Consider the following 26,219-nt stretch of genomic DNA (forward strand, 5'->3'; position numbering starts at 1 on the left):
CAGAGGGGGAATCCACCACTGTTTACTCTCCCTCTCCCCCAGCCTTTGTCTCACCAAGGCTTCCATGATGCCTCAGACGAGGCAGAGAGCAAAGGCGGGAAACGAGGGATAAAGGAGAGGAAATGAATGAGAGAGAAACAGAAGAAGAGGATGAGAGACGGAGAGAGCGAGAGGTGAGAGGAAGCACCTCTGAATGTCAAAGGAAGATGAGATTTCACAGTCTCTAAATCTCAATTTCTCCCATGACACTTTAACTAGCTCTTAATTAAAGCTGCCTCCACACACAGACAGACACAAACACACACACACACACACACACACACTCCAAGTCAGAAGTATCCTGCCTGCATAATGATATCATTACCATAGGCGTCACAACAGAAGAGCAGTGACTACACCATGTTCCTGCGCTTACAGTGGCAAAACCAGAAACAGAAGGAGAAGGTCTCACAATCGGATTAGCCTCTTCACCAACAAGAGAACACATTACAAGCAAGTTAAGTTACTCTCTGCTCGAGGACCCGCTGCAGACATGTTCCCTGGACAATTACACATTCGTTATCAACAGCCGCTGTGTCAGCCCGGCATTGCTCACAGTACTTCGTTAATAGAATTAGTTCTGCTGGTTTTCAGAGCCTATTTTCAACTTCTAAAAAGGAGAAATGTGAAAGGATGCAAATGCTTATCCAACACCTACTGATACGCTATCTGGCGACGGCCGGTTAAGGCGGCACAGGTACGTCTGCGTGCTTTTTCAGACATGTAAAAACGGAACCGCGCTCTGCAGCTCACGACGCGGGTCCAGGAGGAGTACAGGGAGGCCGTGGGAGGGAGCGTCGGACCTGCCGCTGATGGTGATCTCGTCCACGGCGTAGTAGCGGTGACCGAGGGGCACGGTGGCGTTCCGCGTGTGGTACTGGCCCCGCAGGTGGATGCGCACGTGTGTGGCTCTCACAAAGTCCTGCAGGGCGGCGCTGTTGTAGAAGTCGTTGTAGCCCGGCCGCAGGTTGGGCTCCGGCGTCAGCACGCTGAAGGTGACGTTCCCTCGGGAGTAAGGGACATTACTGAGGAAAGGAGTGACAGAGAAAGCTGTTAAATCTTTATTCAGTCTTCTAGACACTCCCTTTCCAAAATGACTTCACACTCAACTTGCCTGTTAGCATCAAAGGATGTCCTCTGATGACGTGCATGGATGTACTCAAACATACTATTATTAATGCTCATATCTTTAACCTGGAGAGGTTGCTATGCTGTTTACTGCTTAACTCCAGTCATTTCAACAGCAAATCTGTACAAACATGGGACACACACTCACACACACGCCCCTCTCCATCTCTGATCTCTCACTCTCTTTCTCACACACCCACTCACACTCACACACACACCCACACACACCCACACACACACTCACGCCCCTCTCCATCTCTGATCTCTCACTCTCTTTCTCACACACCCACTCACACTCACACACACACACACACAGACAAACACACACACAAACACACACTCTCTCTGCTCCTCTGCCAAAGATCAGCAACATTTTAACACTATAAAAAATACTACAGAAAACAGGTACAAAAATTATAGCAGAAGCTGTAGCTTCTTCAGCTGCGGTCTCTCTCTCTCTCTCTCTCTCTCTCTCTCTCTCTCTCTCTCTCTCTCTCTCTCTCTCTCTCTCTCTCTCTCTCTCTCTCTCTCTCTCTCTCTCTCTCTCTCTCTCTCTCTCTCTCTCTCTCTCTCTCTCTCTCTCTCTCTCTCCATCCTTCCCTTTCTCCTGCGTGACATTACATGTCAGAGCGATATAGAACAGGCCCTAGTGCCATGCTAGGTAGCAGTCTGCTCCAGGGTGGAAAAATTCAGACATCTAAAGTGTTACAACATCTGGCCCACGCAGCAGCACTCCAAATAAGCTCTCGCATAAACGCCCCCATTCATCACCCTTCAAAATAAATACGACCCACATCCGAGCGGCAAGCACTGTGGCTGCACGCCACACTGGGGCTTCATCTTTTTTTTTTTTTTTTCTTTCCAACACGTCTTCCCTGACATTAGGAAACAGATACTGTTGGAATAAGTCACCTTGTGACACAGCATTCTAGTCTTAGACACAGATTTGTGGCACCGAGTATATGCGTACGCGTGTGTGGGTTTCAAAGCGGAGCTAAGTAACTCTTAGTCTCTCGACTCAGCCGGCAGAGCTCTGAAGTGCCCTGGCTGGAGAGGAGCCAGGAGCAGCAGATTTGCACTCACTCTCTCTCTCTCTCCCTCTCCCTCTCTCCCTCCCTCTCTCTCTCCCTCCCTCCCTCTCTCCCTCTCCCTCCCTCTCTCCCTCTCCCCCTCTCCCTCTCCCTCCCTCTCTCCCTCTCCCTCCCCCTCTCCCTCTCCCTCTCCCTCCCTCTCTCTCTCTCTCTCCCCCCCCTCCCTCCCTCGCTCTCTCTCTCCCCAAAGCTCGCCACTGTACCGCCAGCACGCCCTCCCCTGCTCCATCGAGCGCAGCCCCGCAGCTTGGCCCGCTTCGTCAAGGCTTGGCTGGCACCAGCCGCTTGCTGAAGCACTCTTATCGACCCGGCGTCTGTGTTGGGGGTTGGGGGGCCAGGTGGGGGCCTTCCAGCGTTTCGTGCGTGCGAGTGGGAGCGGGAACTCACGGTACCTGGGAAAGCGGAGACAGTTGACAGAGTCCGGCCTATCCAGAGGCCCGTTGCTGACCATGCCAAGGATGCTGCAGTCACTGGCCAGGTACTGCCAGTCGCTCCACTCCGCCGTGCGGCTGCTCTTCCTCTGAATCTGCACGGCCTCGGCTGGCGCACTGCGCAACTGCAGGATCACATAGAAAACCTGCGCACAAGGAGTGTGCAAAATTGCTGGATGGGGGAAGAATATGCATGAAACACTAAACAGCAATGGATTATCTATTATCTACACTGCCACAGTCCACGCTTGAGCACAGCAACACTGTGAAGAGCAGCTTGAAGTCCCTCCCTCCCTCTCAATCTCTCTGGGCCTTTTTTGTGGAGGAACTGGTCTAAGTGGATACTTCAAAGGCTGAGGGATGATGTGTTTTATCACTGAGAGGAGACTCTACCACAGAGCTGCCTAAATCCACTGCTGCCTTTCGGCTGGACCCCTTCCTCCACCCAGCTTAGCTGTGTGGAAAACTGGGGAGCTCAGACACGCACACGCACACATGCGCGCACACACACACACACACACACACACCAAAGATCCACCACAACATTCTCCTAGAGGAGGTACTCTGTCCTGTGCTCACCAGTGCCAGGCAAGGGCATATGCCACACCTGATACTCTCCGTTCTGCAGGTCAATGGTGACGGTGACTCCCTGGTCCAGTTCCTCTTGGGTGGAAAGGACGGATGAGACCCAGGCGGTGCCCATGTCGCCGTCGTTGATGTAGTGCAACGGATGGGCGTCTAGGTTCAGGCGGAGCACGCGGTCGTCGGTGGTGTCACTGGCCCCATTGGGGATGCAGTACCTCTCCACTAGAGGGTGCACTCTCGGGTGACTGGGTGGGCAACGACATTCGATCTGGGCGTAGAGGCGAGGGAGGCGTCCAGAGTAGACCTCCTCGATCTCTCTGTGATCCGCACACACATGCAAGTGTGGAAAACTTTTATGGGAATGTGTAAATTTGGGAGGTACTATTTTACAATGTTATGCCTTTGCTTTATTTTTTAACAATTATTATTCATGAGTTCTTAATAATTATTATATTTACCATATGCGCTAGTTCTGATTGTGCATTTAGGGAAAAATATATTCTTAAAAGCTAATCAAGTAGTCTATCAATGCATAATCAAATAGTTGAATATTTGCATTCATCTCAAAAAAATGTAAATAAATCAAAATAAATTAAAAATTCAAATGGACCCCAGATTAAATGGAAACTAGCAATGTCTCTTACAGACACAATTCTTTTTTTAGATGGAGTCTCGTATCATGACACTTACCTGTTGGTTAAAGTCTGTGGATAAAATCTAAAATCCTGCATCAACCCAAAGAATGGACTGGACCCTGGAGAAAGAAGAGAAAATGTGGGAGGGTACGGCTGAAGAGGAGCAGGGAGGAGGGTGTACGGTAGCCAGTGGGTGACCTTATCTCTGCCTGTATTTGTGTCAAAGGAGAAACCTGCTTCATGGTGAAAGCTACTGCACTTTTCTGGTCAGAAGCGTCGTCCCATGAGCCAGGTAGTATAGCACAGCCTGAACTTTTTCACCCACCTCCAAAGGTCAACTCATGTTGACACACTGCATAGATATTTACCTTTAGCTAAATGGGTCCTCTTAGAGTATTGTATCTGTATTTCAGTTTTTGTCTCAGAGAAACACTGACCAAAAAGTGAATTACTATTGGGTATTAAATTGGTATTAAAACTGATTAAGAAAGGGACCCGAGCCAGCGATTCTTCTAGGTGAACTAGGCGGTGCGAGATGATAATTAAACATGAGATCACAGGCGTGATAAAGCAGGCCTGAGAGACACGGCCAACGTTATCTGCGCTGCTTGAGTTCAGCGCACTTACACTCGAATGCAGTCGCTACTTGTTAGGCCATTTGATGGCTGTCAGAGTGAACACTGCACTGACGTGTATTTCAAAAAGGAAACAGAGGAACAGAGAAGAACGACAAGATGAAGGTTTGGGCGTGGGACAGCAATAGAGCTCAAAATGCACAAAAAAGAGAATGTGCAGAAGAAAGAGGACAAAAGGAAAGAAAACAGAACTCAAACCTGAAACGCTTTAAAGGGGACATATGAAAAATCACTCCTTCAGTGCTTTTGCACATAGATCTGGGTATCTGGAGTGTCCACTAACCCAACCTGTAAAATATGACAACCAAGTCAGTTTCTTGTGGGCAGCCTACACCTGTAAAACATGGGTTAAAACTAACCTTTCCCTTATAAAGTCTCCCTTATACACGTCTCTGACTAATAATGATACGGCCCCATCCGATTATGTTCACAGCTTGAGAACTACCTTTGAAGGTTTGCCATTTTTTATGTCAAAGCTAAGAGCGGCGCTGTCATTTACATATACAGTATAAGATTGTCACTCTCTTTATCATGTACATTTGTAATTTATTGTTCATCAACAAGACATGACTGAGAAGCTAACTAACCTAGCCAGCTAGTTCAGTTGCTATAGCGGTGAAACACACTAATTGTGCGTACATACGAAATATACTAATTACATATAGGTTAACTTAAACTTGAACATACACTACTTACACTTGTGTTTGATAACTTACATTTGCATACACACAGATTTGCACTATGCTTGTACGTATGTAGGCACACATCTTTAAAAATTTTCAGTGCGCCCAGTAGTCTTAATTGTAATAGGCAGGCAGATATGTAACATAACATATGTACTGCACTCTCATGAAAATAAGGTGCAGCGCGGTCTGATGTTGCTGTCATAGACATTTAATTATGGCTCTAGGGAATTGTGTGCTTGGGTAAAGGGGTATAATAGATATCCTTTAGAATTCCTCATTCCAGAGACAAACTCCGATTTAGATCAACCCAAAACTGTCATTCTCAAAATAACACACCACTTCAACATTCCAGTGTGACGTAAACAACACGATGACCTATTGAAACATTCAGAGTTGTTCATGGAAGTGCTTGGCTTTTCAAGTGCTGGTTTTATGTTCCTCCATACTAGTGGTGGAAGCCTCTTGGAGCTCCTCATAACACTTCCAAATGAAAAGAACGCGGTTTCCTAGGCTTGGGTTTCAGTTTTAGAGAAGGGAAATGTGTGTAAACAGGATTACATTCATTGAAACTTTACACCAGGGATGTTCAGTCTATTTGGGCATGTGTGTGTGTGTATGTGTGTTTTTTTAGCCACTCCTTAGATACTAAATTGTATAGTACATGCTATCCACATTAAACGCAATTCCACTTCAGATGAAATGGCAAATATCTGCTTACCTAGCATCGAGTTCTGTAGCCAAAGCTAGCGTTAGCCAATATCAAGCTAATGATGCCTGAAAAACAATTAAAGTATCACAAAACTAGAGTTTGGTGAATCTGAAGAAATGAGTTGCAACAACACACGCATCTCTGGGGGGACTGAGAGAATACCCACAGCAGAACTTTCCAGAAGGAATTTATAAGGTAACAGAATTGACATCTATTTACTGCTTCCCATTCATAGATATGTATTCAAATGCATTTTTCCCCCCCTTTGAGCACTGTAGAAATCCCATCTCATCTCATTTACGAAGAGATTACATGTGGCCATGTGGTCACCTTTGGCCTACATAAACCCTGAGATTTGATTAGTTGCTGGCTTACGGATATATCTGTAATGAAAAAATGTGCCACCTTTGCAAATTAATGTGCCCTTTCTCTCTTTCAATTCATCTATGAAGAAATTTCTATATGTGTAAATTAATTTAAAATAGAAGTAGCATTAATGTAATGTATTTTTTAAATCAGTTTTAACCATACCCAGTGCAGTAGTGGCTAGTGTAACATCCCTCCTGATCAAATGAGTACAGTCTATCCAATATAGCAAAAATAATGCATTTGCCGCCACAGAAAATGCCAAGCAAGAACATGCCGTACTGGTTGCTATTTGGCAAAAAAAGGATGAAGGCCTCTGAATGGAAGGAGACACTGCTAGAGTTTGAACCTTAGGGGTCACTGAGAACACAGCAATATGGCTCAACCATACACTTCTAAACAACCTATTTTAATTTGGAAAAATTAAGCATTGAATATGTACTGTAAAAGAGACTTAATCATGCGATAGGAAACAATGAAGGGATCCGAAAGTAAGGAAAGGGGTACCATTGGAGCTCTGGCCAATCCAAGCGGCACTGCCGGAGGTGTCATCAGTGACTGGGGAAACAAGGGTCTGTGTGTCCAAGGCAGTGCTGTCTTCTTCATGTCCATTGAGGAACAAGCTCACAGTCACACGATGTACCTAGGAGCCAATGAGAAGATTTGTTACTGAACTGTCCAACAAGTGCACAGTGTCATTTACAGTTATGCAGTACAGTTATAGAGGTATAACGTAAATCCTCTCTAGATGATTTTCCTGCATTAAATCCCCCCCCGCCCACCCGGCACCATTTCAATTACACAGCACAGCGAACGCTTTGTTACCAAAAGCTCTGGCCACAAATAATGAATATTGAATTACTGGATTTCACATGAAGCCATCTAGAAGTGGGTGAAAAAAATCCCTACAAAGTTTTTTTTTTTTTTGCCTTTGCCTCGTGAGTGTGCGGCATTTTTCTAAGATAAAGAGCCCCTCCATCACATTCACATTTGTGTGTTCTGTCACAGCTTCCTTCAAAAAAGTTGAAAAGGTGGATGGAAATAAGGAGGCAAACCCCCGCCACCCTATTCCTGGAGGATGAAGGCGGCCCTAGACAACCGGCTGCCTGGAGGATCCTTAAGCCGCCGCTCTTCCGCTCTTTCATGATGCCTGATTGAAGAGCGCCGAGAGGCCGTTCTCAAAATCTCCAACCAGCCTGGCGACTCGCTGCAGGAGATCTGAAGCCTGCGTCAGAGTGATGTAGATGAAGGCTGAAGGGCTTGGCCATGCTTAGCTGAAACAGGGGCCTTTGAAAGGCTCTGCCATGGCCTCGCCTCGCCTTCCTGCTTTGGGCCTTTTGGGTGTTTTCTTTCGTTTTTTTCTCTTATTTAAGTGACTCTTGCTCTAGCACCTGGCAACCATGCTGAATGGTTTGCCCATTAAAATGACTATAAAAACAGAACAGGTAAGGCCCCCCTCCCCCGTGACTCTTTCCTTCGTGATACCAATAGCCCTTAACACTAAATACTGGATACTTTGTTAGAAAAGCTGTCCAAAGTGAAACACTACCATGTACCTTCCCATTAAACCAGAGGTGTCAAAATCCATTCCTGGAGGACTAGATTTCAGCAAAGTTTAGGGACTGCTCTGCTCAGACACGCGCAATTGATCCCCGAGCTGAATGAGGTGCATTTAAGCAGGTCTATCACAAACCCACACTCTAGCCCTCTCAGACCAGGGTTTGACACCACAGTGCCGCATTGATATTTCATAATTATAATATAATGTTAGTTAATGTAGCACTGTGGTGCTACCCTGGTCCGAGAGGGCTGGGGTCCAGACTTGACAACCCTGAATTAAGCCGTCAACTGCTAACACTACTATGTTCTTCTCTCAAGTGTATTAATCACTATGTGCCCAAAGTTGTAATATTCTTATAAAGAGAGAACACACCGGCCCAAAGAGCTGCAATGCTGTTTGCTTTCGTTATAAAAAACAACCTCCTCAACATTCCAACACACAGCTTCAAGAATATTGCTTCTCTAACACACCAAGCAGTACAAGTGTGTGTGTGTGTGTGTGTGTGTGTGAATATGGAGTTGTCAGGCCTGTGAGAAGATTCGCTTCAGCACTCGAGCAGATTATTAACTAGTCATTCTCTGGAGCTTTTGGCAACTTCATAATCAGCAGGTGCTGACACACTGAAAGCGGCTCTCAGTTTTCAAACTGAAAAAACATATTTGATCTGCAGAGGGAATTACCAGAATGCACTGGATTTATGTAATCACTTATATAACAATGACCTTTTTGGGCATCAGGTATCCAACCAGACCAACAACACCTGATGAAACCCATGGAACAAAACATCCACTAAAAACTACATGCCAAAAGTCAGTGTGCCAAAAGTCAGTAAATTTGAGAAAAGACCAAAACAGTGCAGAAGCCACAAAAAAACAAACAAAAAACAAAAAAAACCCCAGCACAAACTGGGTCTGCCCCTTAGTGTTACATGTCCAGCGATAAACTAACGTGGTGGGCTCCACATGTAACCCCCAAATCAGCAATGATGAGCAGTGAGTGAAAGCCAGCATGGAATAGTCAGCATGGCTCTTCTGTGTAATGCTAACTGGAACTCACCACCTTTTAGCAGTGCTAGCTTGCTATTACAGGGGTTTAGTATTCCATTAACAGGCTTTTGCCATTTCTAAGCCTTTCTTCTCTCCGTGGAGGTGAAAGACCTGCTCAGGGTTGAAGAATGGCCAAGGTTTCAGCAGTGTGGCCATGTTGCCATACCTTTCCTTCTAAAGCCCACTTTGAGCCATGAGTGGAAACTCTATCACCTGACATTAAGAGGGACAGAAATGCCATCTAGTCAATAAAAAAGTTCTCCATTTGCTAGGTTAGGAAAAAAAAAAAAAAGGAATGTTAAAGCATGGAAATGTTGAGGCCTCAAACCTTTCAGTGCACCCTCACAGTCCCTGAAGACACATTGTTGTTTAAATAAATACATAAATAAGTACATGCCACCTCTATTTGAAAAGGGAACTTAGGTCTATTCCAAGTGGTGGAAGAGGGCGCAGGAGGTCCCAGGGTCTTGTTCTTTTAATTCTTTCTTTCTTTCTTTTTTTTACATGAATAGATCTGACTTCACAAACCGCAGCTTTCTATCAAAGACGTTGCTTTGCCCTTTTGACCTGGCCCATAAAGCAGGGCAGCGACAGATGCCTAACAGGGCACCAGACTGCCTTCCGCACCCGGGGTGAGGAAGCGCGCCACGATAAAGCCCTTTCCATTTCAGCACCGCGGGAGCTGTCAGGGCCCCGAGAAATATTCCCCTTCAGATGAGGGTATCAGCGCAGGCAAGCCCCGGCTTTTTTAAAGCATGTTGCTGATACGTGCCTGACTCAAGCCCTGACTCAAGCGCACGCGCACACACGCGCACACACACACACACACACACACACACACACACACACACCAAGATGTCTTATTTACGGCTTACGCTCGAGCCTTGGCGAGATGGACCCTTATCATTTAAATGAAGCAAAAACGTTTCCTTACTCGTAATTTGTTACAGTATCACATGTTCCGCAACACGGCGATACCTGTCACGGGAAATATAAGCGTGTGGAGGAAGAGGCTGCCGCAGCGCCGGTAGTGATGCCACCGAATCACCCCGCGGAGGAGGCGTCTGACGAACGGCCAATTTCCCCTTTATCACATTAGCGCAGCCATGAGGGGGAAGCATTTGTTCTACTCAAGTACACTAAAGGTACAATTACCGATCTCACATATACATGTTTTATATCAGCCTTTCCTTCTCCCGCGACGAAGGTGGCAACGATATATTAACACTAGCGTGACAGTTTATTTAAGAAAAGAAAATTGTCCCGGGGGCTCTGGAGAAGGCAGAAATATATAAGGCAAAGTGTCAGTGCTTTTATTAAAGGTAATAACTCTGTGAAGGCTATGCTTTAAACCGAAAGCATATCAGAGATCTATTTTTCTCCCTTCCAGACTGCGACCAAAAGAAGCAGGTATCATATTTGCTAACTAGCTTGCTAGGGGCTGTTTTGGCTTCCTGCACGGCGGTGTGTGTGGCGAGTGTCCACTCTCCACCCCGCGGCCCCAGAGGTCCCAGTAACGGCTGGAGAAGCTGCCTCACACTGTTCCGGGAGGTCCCCGACGTGTCTGGGGGAGCGGATACTGCTGCATTAAGCTTACTTCCAAATCAGAATTATTCCGTGGTAAAGCCCCCTTTCCCCAAATGTACCTTATGTGCATCATGTTTGTTGGGCAGGAGCCAGTGTATACAGCGCAAAAGGAAACAAAGTGGAGAGAGAGAAAAATCTATATAAACAGGTTTGACTGATGGGTTACATTGTGCATTATGATATTAGTCATGCTCATAACACTGCTAACACAGTGAACCACAAGAAGATGGACAGTATGTCTATGCAAAGGATAGGTCTGCTCTGCCAAGTAATGACTGCTCGTAGAGGAACAGTTCATCCTACACTAGCATGGCAAACAGGAACCGGCAGCTAGTGGGAACCAGCTAGCCTGAACTCAAGTGCTCAACACTTCTGCTTAAAGAAAGAAGATCCTCCCAAGCTGTGTGACTTGTACGCAAAAGCTTCATGTCAGATTTAGGTAGAGATGAGTTTAAGGTATCTATCTTATTCATTGCAGATTAGCTGTTTATCTGTAAACCTCAGGCTGCTGCATTATAGCTTAAGGGCATCAGCTAGCAGCTAAACGGTTCAAAATGGAAAGTCATCTATCTAAAGAAGCATGTGGACAACCCTTTAGAATACAGTGTGCAATGGTCAATGCTTACTGTGTGCTACACTGTACTGTTTTTAAAAAGCATCAAACGGACCCTCTTGTGCTTTCACCTGAAATGGGATATTTGGATGTTGTCTTAGTTTGTTAGGATGTTTTTTTTTCTGTGATGTAAGAATTGTTCTGGAGTAGACTGAGTAAAACAGGACTATAAATCCAAACCCTGCAAAACACAGTAACAAAATAAACCTCACCCTTACTCGTCACTTCCACACATCCTGATGTCAAATAACAGTTTTTGTAAACATTTTTGCAGTTTCAAAATTTTTGTTTTGTCACAACCAGTGACTATCAAACAAAATTCTAATCAGATGAAATTATCCTTCTATCTACATCCATTGATTGGTCATATAATAAGACAAAGACCTGTTTTTGTGGCAACACCCAACATTTTCCCACTTCTTTAAGGTTCATTCTCTTCTTGGGGTTTTGGTAGTTTTAGAACAGACCACTCCAGCTTTGGATTTATTAAAAAAAAGAAAAGAAAATTGTGGTATTTATTGTAGTTACAGTTGCTAGTTAGCTCGTAAGATGATCAAATACATGAATGCCTCTTTGCTAATTCTGGAACATTTTCATGGAGATCTTTTCATGGAAAAGAAAGAGTTAGTTTTCACTCATCTGTCACTTCCATTAAGAGACGGAGCTTTATGCCAATAGTGCCACCACACAACAACCTGAATATGGCTTAACCTGTCCTGATGGCGCCATGCCAATAGCAGAATCCACCTCAAACTCATACTTTCTATGTATACTGTTGTTGTTATGATTGTGGCAAGTGTGGGTGTGTTTCTTTTAATATTTCTCTGAATGTTATTTGTTTAGCAATTTAGGGAAGACAGTAGTTCACTGAAGTGCAAAGGCAGAAAAATCAATTATAATCTTTGGTGCTACAAAATGCTTTTTAAGAAAAAGAGTCTTGACAAAGTCTTTACAAGGAGCGTTTCTGTCCCCGTCAGTCAAGATGCAATGTGAACCATGTGTAAAATATGTATTTTAGCATTAAATGGAGTTCAGTGGGGATTGGGGGAGCAGTTTTATTTGAATTAGCTTTAAGAACCTATTTTAGTAATTGATGTGAAAACTGTCTGAGGTATCTAGAAATCATCCAGTAAACACTTAGAAGGAGCTGAATGTGAAAGAAGGTGAAATTGCCCTATAAGAAACTGTATGACTGACTGCTCTGCTCCTATGGCAACGGCTTTCGGGACTTTCTGGCAAAAAGACAAAAAAGATGTGAAATATATATATATATATAAAGAAATCAAAACCTTATAATAAACTTAATTTATACAACACTTTAAAACAAGCTTTACAAAAAGATTGGAATACATTAAAATAAGGAAATAAGGACCAAAATGGCTAAGTGTGCTGTTAAATGCATCTCACCGGCCTTTCCACACCAAATACCTCACCAAGCTTGAGTTGAAATAATCAGTCTAGATCTCAGGCTGCAGGTGTTACTCGGTCTGAGGAATTGTCTTTTCTGTAGGATTGTTTATGTTTAACATACAGCGTGCTGACTTACTGCTGTCTGTGCTTATTTATGCAGCGTGCTCTGCACTGCTCCTGGGACTTTGGTGTACGCCGTATAGATTGCAGACTCAGGTCCGCGGTGCCGTGCTCGGCCCATCCGTCTCCTGGCGGCCACAGAACGAGGACAGCACTCGACGCGCTGCGAGGTTCATTCTGCCCACGTCCCTCCACCACAGCCTCGCCACTCACTCCTGCAGCCTTCACCCGCACTACGTCTGGGCCGAGCAGGTGGACGTCAAGGCCGGGAGGAGACGCAGTCATGGCTGCTCAGCTGGCTGCGCCCCACCCACGTGGCCACACACCCCGGCGACTATGCGCCCCTCCCTGATTACTTGCTGGTTGGAGAGACTACGCTATGAAGTTCCTCACATCAGCATGGCCATAACCAGTTTCACAGGGAGCACCCCAACACTTCCGTGCTGCCCAGTCCGGTTTATGTCCCGACGCTGTTGATTCTCTTGGACTTTAATCTGAAGAAAGACTCTTGAGAAAATTTGTCAGGAAAAGTCTGTCACTGGGTAGATATTTAATTCTCCCTGACACTGATTATCTGAAACACAACATAAACACATCATGACATCATAACACATAATGCACCTCCCATACCTTAAACAATGCTTCACACTTTATTGCTTGGATGTTCATACAAGATACTGTATTACTTTACTGTAATGTCCTCAATTTTTGCCTAGTCACCTTCCAGGAAATGCCAGTGTTGAAAGAGAGCTCGAGAGAGCCGGAGAGCAGGATCCCATGTGGACAACATTACCTCATCCCTACCAGCTTTGAAATCCTGGCAACATTTGTTGGTGTTCCTTTAACATTGACATTTTAGTCAGTGAAACCCAAAACTCCTATTTCTAGTGTCCTGTTAAAGTCAGTTTTCGTAACTTGCGGCAGCACACACTAATTTGCTGTCAACATTTCTGGGTGATTTATACAGTGCCCGCGGCCTCTCGGCTCCGGGCACTCACAGGGAAAGCGCCAGGGAGAGGTGGGAGGGCTCCTATTTTTTTTGTTTTTTTTCCCTGCTATTCACCTTGCCTCACCTTCACGGACGCTGCCAATCAGTCTCCATCATCCTGGATGGCGTGAACCGCTTGTAGAGGTCAACTGACCCACCGCCGGAGCCAGAGAGAGCAGCCCGACACCGAGGAGTGTCTCCTCTGCTGGACCTCAGGCTCCTATTTTACCAAAGTTTACTCACCACAACACCTCAGACTGGAGTTACAGTACAAAACAGGAGAAGAGTCTGCAGAAGTGCAAACTCAGCTGATTTTGTTTGCAGTTAATTTTCTGTTTACTTAATAACTGCCATTTAAAAGATGAAACTGGCAATAAGTCATAATAGAAAGGGAAATAAAAACGGTCACAGCCTAAACTCAGTCATGTCCTCCTCAAGACTGTATTACTAAACGCTGCTACATATGCTGCAGCTGCTCGCGGGCCTTTTGAACACCACTCTGTTCTTTCTTCCCATGGCGGGCCGGAGACTCCAGCAGCTGAAGCTGAGCCTGGCTGTTGCTGCCTGTGCGTGTGCCACAGTGCCCGCCCACCCACCAGATCAAAGTGCTGCAGGGGACGCCTGCGCCCCGGCGGAAGTGCTAATTGTGCATGAAAATGTTCATTGACTTGTGGAATTCTCCCCAAGTTCAAGCAGCCAAAGACAATGTGGCAAACTGTAGTAGGAGAATCCCACTGTTCAGAAGCAGCAGAACAAAGGACCCCTGTTCTTCAAAGGGACATGCACTGTAATACTACATACAGGAGCACTGAATTAGAACAGGTCAACATTACCTTCTAACACACTGGATCGCAAATTAATTTCTATGTATTTCTTGATTTTATATATATATATATCTCCTAAAAAAGTATACATTATACTTACATTTTTATATATTTTTCCAAGTGGCCTCTAAATTGTGAATGATTTTAGATTTTAGCTCTGTGTCTCTACACTGGTCAGCAACCTCGGCCGTCAACACTTGGCATTACAACATGTTTCTACGCTGTAACCAAATCCAACAGTCGAAAAGTGAGAGCAGACATAACAATGTCTGGCAAATGGATACAACAGAACGGACAGGACGTCGGCAGGTGACGAGCTTGACTTCACTCAGTCACCATTCAGCAGCTCCATTACATCAAAAGAGCGCTAGAATGTACCATGTTTTCATGGGGGAGTTTTGTCATGACAGGCTCCAGACTGCCCCCGCGACACATATTGATATGGTAATGCCCGTTGATCAGCTCGGCCCTGGAGGGCCTGGTATAATCGCGGTGCCTTTTTTGCCTGTTCGTGGCTGCTAAAGCCTTCGTGTCTCTTTTTCATGCATGGAGACCTGCCACATTTTGTTAGTCAACGTGCTGGCTGACGAGGGCTAACGGCCACGAGGACAAAGGAGGACAAAAAGAAGAGGAAAAAAACCCAAAACATTACATCTGCTTTAAAGACCATTCCACGTACATGTAAAGTCCCATAGCACTCAGGACTTGTTTGATCTCAATCACAGCTCCCGTCCATGGAGAGCCAGACGCCCAACATCCGGTGGTGCTCCACAGCAGTGAGCAGCACTGTCACTTCTCATCTTCTCGCTGTCATCTGAAGGCGTCCCATTAAAGGGACATGGTCCCCTTCCTGTGCCTGGATTCACTGCTACACTCATTAGAATCAGAAGAGAGCAGCACCTGTACATCAGCTCCTCTGTTCTGCCTCCGTCCCTGGGGCTCTTCTAAACACTGTAATGTTATATTCCTTTTGAGTGGTTTCCCCCTCACCTCTCTGCTCTGCCTTTGAGCTTCCGTGGAATACAGAGACTCTGAGAAGAGCCTTCCAGGCAGACATTGGCCTGACAGGCAACACAGGCATTTTTGCCTGCTTGATTTTGACCAGGCTTGAACCTGCAGAGAGGAGCACACATGGCCAAGAGCGTGCCCGCTTAGCGGAAATGTCCACTTCAGCTGTGATTATTGCAAGAAGGAGCGCAGTCATTACCGGAACACTGCTTTAAGTGACTACAATCAGAAAGGAAAAACAGAATATCCAGGTGAAGCCACTTAGCATTGCAGACGGACAAAAGCACATCTCCGAAACCTACAGCCATGCAAAATACCGAAAAGATTAACAACACTGCAGTTCATTCACAAAAAAAGTGCTATTCATCAAGCGCTTCAAGGCTGCTCTGCATTTGAGAAATGTCTTGGCATAGAATGGCTTGGCCTGAGGCAGAGACTATTCAGGTCTCTGCTACAGCACCAAAGTACATGCAAGCTGTAATATATGGGGTTAATGGGTGAAAATGGGCTAATTTTCTTTCTATGTCATAGACTAGGTAGATTGCAATGAAAGTCCAACTGGGCAGCTGAGATGAGCCTGTGAGCTCAATATATGGCTGTCACCAAGAGGGAACTTATTACCTATGAATTGTGGGTAGGATCTCATTATCATAATAATGTTTTCTGTCCCAGAAGTCAACCTGCTATTCGTAATCAGAATGACTGCAATTTAAAGCCATGATAATCACTGCTATTGAAAGATTATACTCTCAGCAGACAGACCTCTCTGTTCACCCACAATGCAGGCAATGACCCACTCACTCTTCTCTTCTTTCTCTTTTCATTTACCAACATGGAGACACTGCCAGTAGCTTACAATAGCGAGTAGCACAAGGGCGCCAGGACTCACGGGCCTGGCAGCAGTGAGAAACACACTAGGCATGAAAAGACTCGTGAAGCCACTAAAGAGACATCCGGCGAGCATGGCGCTCGTCTCTTCAATGTTCGTCACCCGCACCTACATCAGAACCAAACCGCGGGAAATGAGCCTCATGCAAAAGTCCGACACGGCGGTAAATGGCACCTGCCTCCCCTCCTTCAGCCGGATCATGGGCCGGTTTGGGAGGTGATGGGCTCTGGTGTGGTAATACATCCAGTGGGGGTGAAAGGAGGCGGTGCAGTCTTCCTGTCCTCTCTCTGCCCCCACAGCTGTGAGAAAGCAGATGTTTACCCCTGTAATTAACGCCTTCCGTTCATGCATCTTGTCCTGGCCGGAAATCTGTTGTGACATGGGTTCGGTGTGAACCCGCTGCGGCTTTGCCGACACAATATTAATATCAATATTTTCCGCCGGCTAATTGCCGGGAATATGGATGGACGAGGATTAGCGCCGCCACAGCAGACTTGTAGATGAGGTCTGATCAAGCAGATTACGCCGGCTGATAGCTTTGGAGCCTGCACCGAAAGCTATAAATCAGTCCTGCCACAAACAGCCCCACGTATCTCAAGATATGACGGCCCAATCGGAAGGCCGTTACATTCCCTCTCGCTGGCTGATGCAGGTCTGATGGCCTGTTGGCATCCAGCCAGTAGCAACAGCCAAGCAGTGAGTGCATTCCCTACCTGCAGTGCCAAGTGTGCCCACCGACCGACGGTCATGCGGCCCGCAGTGCTCATGGTTATGGAGACCGTGTGACCATCCTGAACACCATAGTGGAGCTGGACCTCCGCCTCGGAGACTCTGAGGAGAAACACCAGTCGGTCCATAGTGCTCTTCTCAAAGACAGTCCTGGGCAAAGGAGAAATGGACACTTGGCTGAAAAACAATCCCACTCTGTTCTGGTCTGAGACACCTGGCCCAACTTGTAAAATCTTGACAATTATATCATGAAAGCTATCAAATAGTTTTCCTTTATAATATATATCTATCAGTGCCTTTAAATTGAGACCTTTTAGGAGCCAGATTCTCTAGGCATAACTAAACAGTGATTTTGAGACAACATTCTGGCAGGTGTGGTTAGATTCAAACTGCTTAGAATTTTTCAATGTCCTTTGGATCACTGGATTTGGTTCGGGCATTGTGAAGTTGCTATTCGAGGAGGATGTGTGCACATGGCTAATACTCTAATCTGAAATGACCAATCTAAGACACTGATGGATTTTAATCACCTCAATGAAACACCTAACATGACATTAAATGTGATTTGAAGTCATGAGATAAGTTATGTTGACAAAGCTGAAATGTGCTCAGTGCCTAACATAAAAAGGTGAGACTTTGCATGGAGCACTAATCGCCAATCAATATGACCCTGAAGACCAGCTACGGTCCAAACAGTCCCGATTTACAGGGAGACCGTTTGGTGTCAAAAACAAGTGCCCAAACTGACATTTCTGCACCTTATATCAATATTTCCCATTTGTCGCTTGTGGGTGCTTGAAAAAACCTTGTCCACTGTTAAATGAAACCCCATTACCACCATGTTATGAGGAAACAGGAGCATTTACGAATGCGGACCACCACATCCAATAAATCATAAGGCGGCGCAGTTGCGCTCAAGTCAGGTCTGGCCTCCGAGTCCCATGCGCCTTACCTGTGGGCTGCGCTTTCTTCCGTGCTCCACTTGCAATTAGGCCGAGCTACCCCTCCGGGGGAAACGCCGCCGTTTCACCATTCAGAACAGGCTGCAAGGCAAACATGCTCCCACCCCCCCACCCCATAGCGAGCTGGCACGCTGCATATTTTTATGTCACGTTAGCAAAGGGGGGGGATGGACTCTTTGGTTGATATTAAACAGAGGCCCATTAATTCACTAAGAGAAGAATTAATCAACACGTACACTCATTGTCACAGGCGCTGTCACTCGAGGGAGAGAATTCTGGGCTGTCTCGTGGCGGCTGAACCGCCGTGACCGCGCTGACTCAATTATTTATTTTTTGCGAGGCTGCGCGCCAGTTGCTTGTCTTCTCATCCTTGCGTGAAGCACAGGAGCAACGGTGGCTCTTGTTTGCGAGTCTCTCTCACCTCATCCTTTCATCCCATCACCCACTTTCAACTATATCATTTTCTGTGCCGTGGAAAAACAAAGTGGCCTTTGAGATGATGGGGGTTTTTTTGTTTTGTTTTTTTTGGTTTTGTTTTCCTGCCAGAGCTCAGGAAACACTGTGGCAATTTCGTTTCATTGATCTAAAACTAGCCACAGCTGGTCTTGTTCAGGGTAGAGCAAGAGAAAAAAGACACGGAACTTTCTTTCCCCAACAATGACAAGACAGCACATTACAAATTAATTTCAAACCAACTACTCATAGTGTGACTTACACGCACCAGCATGTGGTCCTCTGTTCTCAGGGTACGCATAAAAAGCAATACCTCACAAGGTGAAGACAACCTAGGATTCTTGGCGGATATTTGCAGTTTTTTTTCGTTCTTTCTCAGCCTTACCGCCACAGGAAAGGACATACTGAACAAAGCCAGTTCTGCTTTTACTGAGGCAAATGGCTAAGCTATGATATATTTGGTTGAGAACCAAATATAAACCAACACCTTGCCCTTTCTTTGTTGTAGAAAGCCAGAAAGAGAAACTGATCTGTGCCATTAAGTAAAATATTCGCTCTCTAAGTGACAGCAAACACTTGTATTGTGGTTCATGAGCTTCTTAAGGGAAAGTTCTGGCAGTGGGGCTACTTACATTACAGCGGCCTCCTCCAGTTTCACCCAAAGCGTTAGGGTAAACGAGCCGTCCGGGCCCAGGGTCAGAGAGGAGAAGGAAGCCAAGCAGCTGCTCTGGTTTCGAAATGCGAAGCTGGTAGAACCGCCCGCCGCCCCTGGGTGGAGGTCCTGGCTGTCACCCGCTGGGCACCCGCCCAAGCGGGCAGCAAGCAGGTCAGTGTAGTGTGGTGTGGAGGAACGGTACGGGCAGTCCTGGATGCAGAACCGTTGGGAGCAGGTGAGGAGGTCCTCCGGGATTTGGGCCGGCCAGCAGAAGGCACTGCGCTTCGGCACGCCACACGTGGCTCCAGGCGGCATCACGCTTACAGGTTTGTGGGCCCCAATGTTCTCCAGCTTGGGAAAGGAACCCTGAGGAGCTACCAGGCTGAAGATGGTGAAGAGCCCCAGGGTGTACAGCAACAGCCCGGTATCTCTGTACCCAAGGATGCAATACATTCTGGGCAGTGAGGAGGCTTCCCGATGTAGCGATGTTAAATAAGTAATGATGGCCATGATGGCAGTCCAGCACCTTGGGTAAGGCAGCGCAGCTTAATGGCAAAGATGTCAGAGTGGAGGATGAAGCCCTCACATGATAGCTAGGATTTGGGCCTGCTGCGATGCTCAGTAGAACTACAGGGCGGAAAGGAAAACAGAAATCAGAACTTATCAAAATATCAAATTCCAAAATCCTGCTGCAAGCTTTTAGGATTGCATTTGAAGCAAGAAAAAGCTTAATAATCATACCCCCCTGTGATCTGGAATTGAACTGAGAATGACCTGAAATAAGGGTTTTCCCTGCTTATTCTCTGGACATGGCAACATTCAGACAGGAGTGAACTCATTTAAATAAAAATATAAAAACCCCGTAATTTAGCATGACATGTACAGTTTGATGCACAAGAGCTGGGCGTAAAAAGTAACATGAGTGATGAACTTGACTACTTTTTAAAAACATATTCTACGTGACGCGACATTAAACGACGATTCAGTGTGCGCTAATAATGGATTACAGCCTCACTCGGATTGTTTGAGTGTTATAGCCGAAAGCAGCAGCAGCAGCAGCAAGTCACTATTAAAATATATGCGAAAGGTTATTCAAATCAGTGTGGAGAACCCTTTGTGATTGGAAATCAACACAACGCAAGGTACAACACAAGGTACTCTAAATGAAGCAACGCTGAATCTTTTGTTAGATACGATTAATCTCTTCGTAATAGTTCACGTTGAACTAAAATAAGCACGATTTAAGTTTACATAACACTAAAAGTGTCAAGAGGAGGAAATTTCGGATACTTACCTCTGTAGACGCAGTATTCAAACACATGACCACGGCGAGCAAAGAAGATTATAACACTTTGCCATCTGGTCAACGCACACGCCTAAACCAGTAACGCAAACTTAAGAGCGCTTCATGCTAAAAAACAACTGTCTCCACACATATTTGGAAACCCCGTGTCTTACGCGTTCACCTTGCAATGGTGAATACAATGTAAAATACCTGTTGCCACTACTTGGTTTATTCCCCTGGCAGATATAACAGTGGCACATAATAAACCCCCATGTTGGTCTCGTCTCGATTTAACAAGTGGCTCTTTTGGCTCTGGAACGCCACTCTACGTCGCTAGGCAACCTAGGTCTGGACACAGTCCCACATTCAGGTGTTGAACTCCGGGAGGGGAAGAGAGGACAAAGGATTAAAAGACGGGGTGATGCATATCCACGCATCGGACCTGGAGTAAATTAGGCCCAGGCATGACTAACCTTTTTTTTTTTTTAAAGGAAAAATCCTACCACCTACTCATTTTGAATCAGCAGTAGTTTTATGTTAAGCATCACTATTCTCCAAAGCCAGCTACAAAGGCCAGGCTATTCTAGGTGTAGACAGGACTGCAGATATGATTCAGTACTTGATAAATCAAGGAACATATTTTAGAAAAGACATGATGTTAATTGATGTAGGACATTAGGAGCATTAAATCACAATGTTAGGTGAAATGCATTTTAGGTGAAAAATTCCCAAAGAATGATATGGATATGGATACATTTAGTTATACGCAGGATTTTAAAAATGCATGTATTTATTTTTAACAAGGTGCTAGCCTGAAGGGTGCTAAACAGAAGCTCTGAGCAGAAGGACTGGCAAGCAGTGGCAAGAATCAGACATGATCTTCAAAAGATGTCAAAGCTCTAATATTTTGGCTCACAATGGAACACAACAGTTAAAGCCTATTTGGAAACTTATCAGAAATGCCCTGACTAATTCCTAAAATGGATGTTAAAAAATTATTTAGTGGATTTTATCACTTTACCTTCAGTGAGCATCCCATACTGGATCCAGAGTAAACAGATTATGCTGTTTTCAATTTAATTTCCAGTTTAGTTTTTCATTAACTTTTTAACATCTTAGAAGACATGTGGAAAGAAAATGATTTTCATGTTGAACAGAAATTATTGTACCTTCTTGTAATACAAAAATATCCAGTCACACCGACTGGATAATTGGCATCGCAAGCCTGCTGTCACTGTTAGTACTTCTCTAAATACAGAACAGTTTGTAAATAAGTGTACGATGCCACAATTTTGATTATTTTTGCTCCAGTCTCCAGCACATTTAAAAAAAAAGACTGAACTTAAAATGCAAACCGCCAGCTTGAATTTTAAGTCATGCATGCCAGTATTAAAGGCACCATGCTGGACCTTCATGCCTTTTATCCTGTTAGAGGAGCAGACATTGGACATTTGAGCACTCAGAGGTTTCTTGGTTAACATACCACTTTATCTGTGAACTGTGGAGACATGGGTATTATTGCCTGTCATGTGTTTGTCATGTGTTGTAATATAATTGGTAATAGCAGCATCAGGATAACTTTTTAAGTGTAAAGAAACAATATGGGTAATGCCTTATCTTACAGAACTATGCTGCACTTAAAGCAGGACAACAGAACATACAACTACAGTAACTAAAAAGATTCTTTGATAAAAAAACCCCAAAAACCCTCAATTCTATTGAACATGTACAGTGCCGTAAAAAAGTGTTTATCCTATTTGAATTCCTGAACTTGTATACATTTTAAACACTGAATGACATTACATTTTAAATAATCTTACGGCTTGCATCTATGGATATAATATGCATTTTACAACATTTTATGAATTTAATACGATTTAACACCCTATTCCCTTTTTTAAAAAACATAACTGACTCCTTGCTTACAAGCGCTGGTTACACTCCCCTAGCAGCAATAACTGCATGCAAACACTTTTTGTAGTTGTTAATTAGTGCGTGTGAGTGCAGTGGAGTGGAATTTTGGCTTAGCCCTCCATGCAGAACTGCTTCAGCTCAGTGTCAAACACCTTTTCACACCTGAAGACTGCATAATCCAGTGATATTTAAAAATATTCCATGCAATTGCAACAATTGCAAACGTCCCTAATGATGAAATTAATTAAGCTTGCGTTTGCCATTTAGCATTGTACTTCACGTCCCCAACAATTTCCTCTGCCTATTTTTGGTCATTTTATTGTTTTTTTTTAGGATTGGGTTAGTGCTTGGTGACAAACCTCTTGCCCAGCAACTGTGATTCTATATTGTATGAAATCCAAAACAGAGGCACTGAATTCAAAAAGGTACAAAAGCCCTCTGAAATTCACGCTTATTTTATCTTTGGATCACATTTGAACAGCTGCTTTTACTTTACCGAACAAAGACAGTATAACCACTTTTTAATGAAGTGCTCCTAATGACCCTAAGCGGCTTAGTGCACTAGCCTAATAATCAATAAACTACAGCAAGCCTGACACCTCAGCAGCCAAAGAGAGGCGAAACATGTCAGGGCCAGAGAAACTGCAGGCCTGCTCCACCTCTTTTTCTACTGCTGTTAAAACACACGCCAGTGCTGTTCATCTACTCCGGGAGATCAATACTGAGTGGGCTTATTTAGTGAGCCAGGTTCAGATGATGGATTATTTCTCAGCGTACCGGTTTGACATAGTAGTTTGGATTTCTTTCAATACTGAGTGAAATTTACACAAAATACAGCTCTAAGTGCATCACATGGATCATTCTTGAGATATCTCCTTTACTTAAATGATCGTTTTTTTGCCCATTAGCTAAACTCTCCACACTACCTCCTGTTTGATCATTAAATATGACTGAATAAGAGATCTGCTGATGCACTACATTTGGCTGTGTGGCGGGTGTTTGGAATGACACAGCACATTTGTCACTTGCGGAGAGAAAATGCAAGCGCGGTGCCTATGAAGGCCTTCCCAACATCCTGCACACTTCATTAGTCCTATCTTTTCCCACCGCTCTGAAGCAGACCTCAGGTCTGGGCTATTACGCCATCGATTTTCCTTAAGGCCTTCGTCTGGTCGTCTCCCGGCCAGTGCTGAGGGCGTTGAAATGAAGCCCGGGAGTAGAATGAGCATTATTGCGGATTTGGTCCACAGGGATAGCAGGCCAGTGAGCCCCTCCACCCCTTGCACCTACCCTCCACATTCCATCTTCTCAGGAGATGTACTCTGGCTGCGTCACCCAGCCGTGCGGACCCGACCCAGCCGCTAATTAACCAAGGCCACCTTCTACGAGCAGGAGGAAGATCACTTCCCAAACCACGAGCTCCGTTATTTACACTGATGCTTCGTGGTCACCAGGTTTCCAGGACAAGTCCCCAAACCGTCTTACGAATATAATCAACCATAAATGCCATTGGCTTGGTCGCTTTGCTGCACGGTGTCCTGATAAGAGGGAGGAAAGTGGAGGACCAAGATAAAGATAAGCCAAACGGTAAAAAGAGAGATAAGAAATCAAATGCCACATATCCATGGCTATCAAAAGTGTGATCTTGTTTTGATCATTTCTGAACTAATATTATACATTTGATATCTAGTTTTCAACAGCAAAATGTGGTTTTTATTCTGTTTCCATAAACTGCTGCTAAAGGAGTAGTCGTAAATCTTCACCATTCTTCTGCTCTGCAGTCCCCCGGGTTATGCTGAGAAATCCCTCCCCTGCTGAGGACACTCACCATCAGATTAACCTCGTCGCCTCGCCGGAGTTAGAAAAGCCCGCGTCAGTCCACCGCAGTTGGACAGACGGGGCTGCACTGAAGAAGCTCAACACCAATCAGCATTTTTACTAGCCAGAGAAGGTTATGATTTAACCCCCTTTGTTTTAAGAGCATTTGACTTAGCACTCACAGTCTTTATTAGCTGGTTGCTAGTTACAACACCAAAATTCCAACCTGAGCAGATTAAAAAAGAACGCAGCTTTACACTTTACAGACTACCATGAGCTTCGCGATGCCTTATCGGCTTGTTTTCTCGACTTCAATCCACAGCCGTAAGAGCGACCAGCAGTGGCTTTAATTTGGAATATACATTGTATACACGCTGTTTGATTTCACAGGTAATGTTTTCATATCAGAGTGTGTTTGTGTGTTCATAAGACCTGTGGGTGGTACTTCCCGTTGATTACTGTCACACTGAAGCCTGAGGGTGAGCAGTGCTCGTGACTGCACCTTCACTCACGCTGCCCCTTCTCTCTGCCACAAGGTGGTCGGATATTGAGTTGTCAGATGTGACACCCTGCACTGGCTCAGAACCAATGCTGAACATCGCCAGGAAGCAGAGGCCACAATAGGCTCTGCAGTGTACAGCCAACACACACACACACACACACACACACACACACACACACACACACACACACACACACACACACACACGCACACGCACGCTCAGGTGGAGAGATTGTTCAGAACAGACCAGCGCCCCGCAGCAAATCCCAGGCAGAAACCTATAATTCCGGTCCGGGTGAAGAGAGCAAAAGGAAAGGAGTACAATAAAGCAGCCACAAATGGGTTACCTAAGAAAACTCTCATTTCACGAGACTTTGGCAGATGTCCATATTTTGTCTGTATGGGCACTCCCTAGGATTTAAACCTGTGACCTAGGTGTTGCTAGTGCCTTGCATCACCTGCCTTAAACACTGTGGTAAAACACGTTTCAGTGGTTGTCCGCAATGTTAAATTGTGATATGACTCCAACTGTGTCATATTTCATATGGTTTGAGCTGCTCAATTCAGGCCTTTTGTGAAAAGGTTTTCAAGTGCTACTAAGTCACGTCCACATGACATGTGAAACTATTTGCAAAAGTGCACTAAGTGAATTAATGGTTCATCGAATGTAGAGTAAAACGTTTTAAGTGCAAATAAACGTGTAAGTGTGACCCCCTGATGCCCCCACAGAGCCCACAGTCCCCATGTCCATTTCCTCCCACCCCGAGGAAACCGTGGACCTGCCTTTTACATGGATGGTCATTAATTGCCTTCAAGTAATCCAGATAAATTTCAGCAATAGGTACTTTAAGGAATGGAAAAGGATTCTGCTGAAGGGAAGTCATTAGTTCCTCCAGGAGGCACTGGATAGCTGCAACACATAGAATGTCAATGAATATATAAAGTTTGGGGGGGGGGGGTTGTTATCTATATGTAAAATATTTTATTTTGCATAATGTCCTGTTCTGTAAATACTGACATCCTATAGACTGTCTTTTGTTTAAAATGACAAAAGACAATTTATCCTTCACTTTCGAGTGTTACAGAGTCATAGAGTGCACACTATTATTTTCACAGTGATATTAGTTTTTTCAGGCGATTAGCTGCAACCTTTGTTTCTGATTAAGCTTTCTGCTAGTTGAGTTTGTAAGTCACAAGGTTCATATAAGGTAAATAGATGACTGCAAATTCAAATGATCTTTAACACTGCATGGGAAGACTTATTTCCCTAAACACAATGACTAATCTGTAGTGCACAATTAACTTACCTCATGAGTTAGCTTTCTTGTGAGTCACTATTCAATGGGTTATTACTCCAAAGAAATGACATTTCAAGGAAATTACATTTCTCTTCACAAGTACTTATGTTGGGAAACGTTTAAAGTACAGCTTTTTAAAGTAGCCTTGTCTCGTGTTTGACTCATACTCTCATGTTGATACTCCATCAATCCAGTAATGCTTGTATATGTCTAGATCCTGTTTTTTGCCCTACTTAACTCTGACAAAAGCCT

The 26,219-nt window shown here is 44.8% G+C and overlaps 1 protein-coding gene across 14 annotated transcripts in view; it reads right to left on the bottom strand.

Annotated features, from left to right (window-relative positions):
• Window positions 1–26,219, bottom strand: part of ush2a (Usher syndrome 2A (autosomal recessive, mild)) — a 180,444-nt gene that overhangs the window by 152,479 nt on the left and 1,746 nt on the right. For 4 of the 14 annotated variants that reach the window (XM_081721823.1, XM_081721827.1, XM_081721829.1 and 1 more), the window contains exons 1-8: window positions 20,445–20,757; window positions 19,128–19,777; window positions 17,065–17,230; window positions 6,813–6,948; window positions 3,965–4,028; window positions 3,297–3,591; window positions 2,651–2,835; window positions 843–1,064 (exon numbers count right to left, since the gene is read on the bottom strand). In XM_081721823.1, coding sequence (XP_081577949.1) covers window positions 843–1,064; window positions 2,651–2,835; window positions 3,297–3,591; window positions 3,965–4,028; window positions 6,813–6,948; window positions 17,065–17,230; window positions 19,128–19,660 — 1,601 coding nt within the window. In that variant the 5' untranslated portion in view covers window positions 19,661–19,777; window positions 20,445–20,757. Of the gene's footprint in view, window positions 1–842; window positions 1,065–2,650; window positions 2,836–3,296; window positions 3,592–3,964; window positions 4,029–6,812; window positions 6,949–17,064; window positions 17,231–19,127; window positions 19,778–20,444; window positions 20,760–24,599; window positions 24,780–26,219 lie in introns of those variants that run through there. The other 10 variants (XM_081721822.1, XM_081721825.1, XM_081721816.1 and 7 more) reach the window with 6 other exon arrangements.

The sequence above is a fragment of the Electrophorus electricus genome, chromosome 10 (assembly GCF_041902795.1).
Source record: "Electrophorus electricus isolate QZ-2024a chromosome 10, ASM4190279v1, whole genome shotgun sequence".
Classification (NCBI taxonomy): Eukaryota; Metazoa; Chordata; class Actinopteri; order Gymnotiformes; family Gymnotidae; genus Electrophorus; species Electrophorus electricus.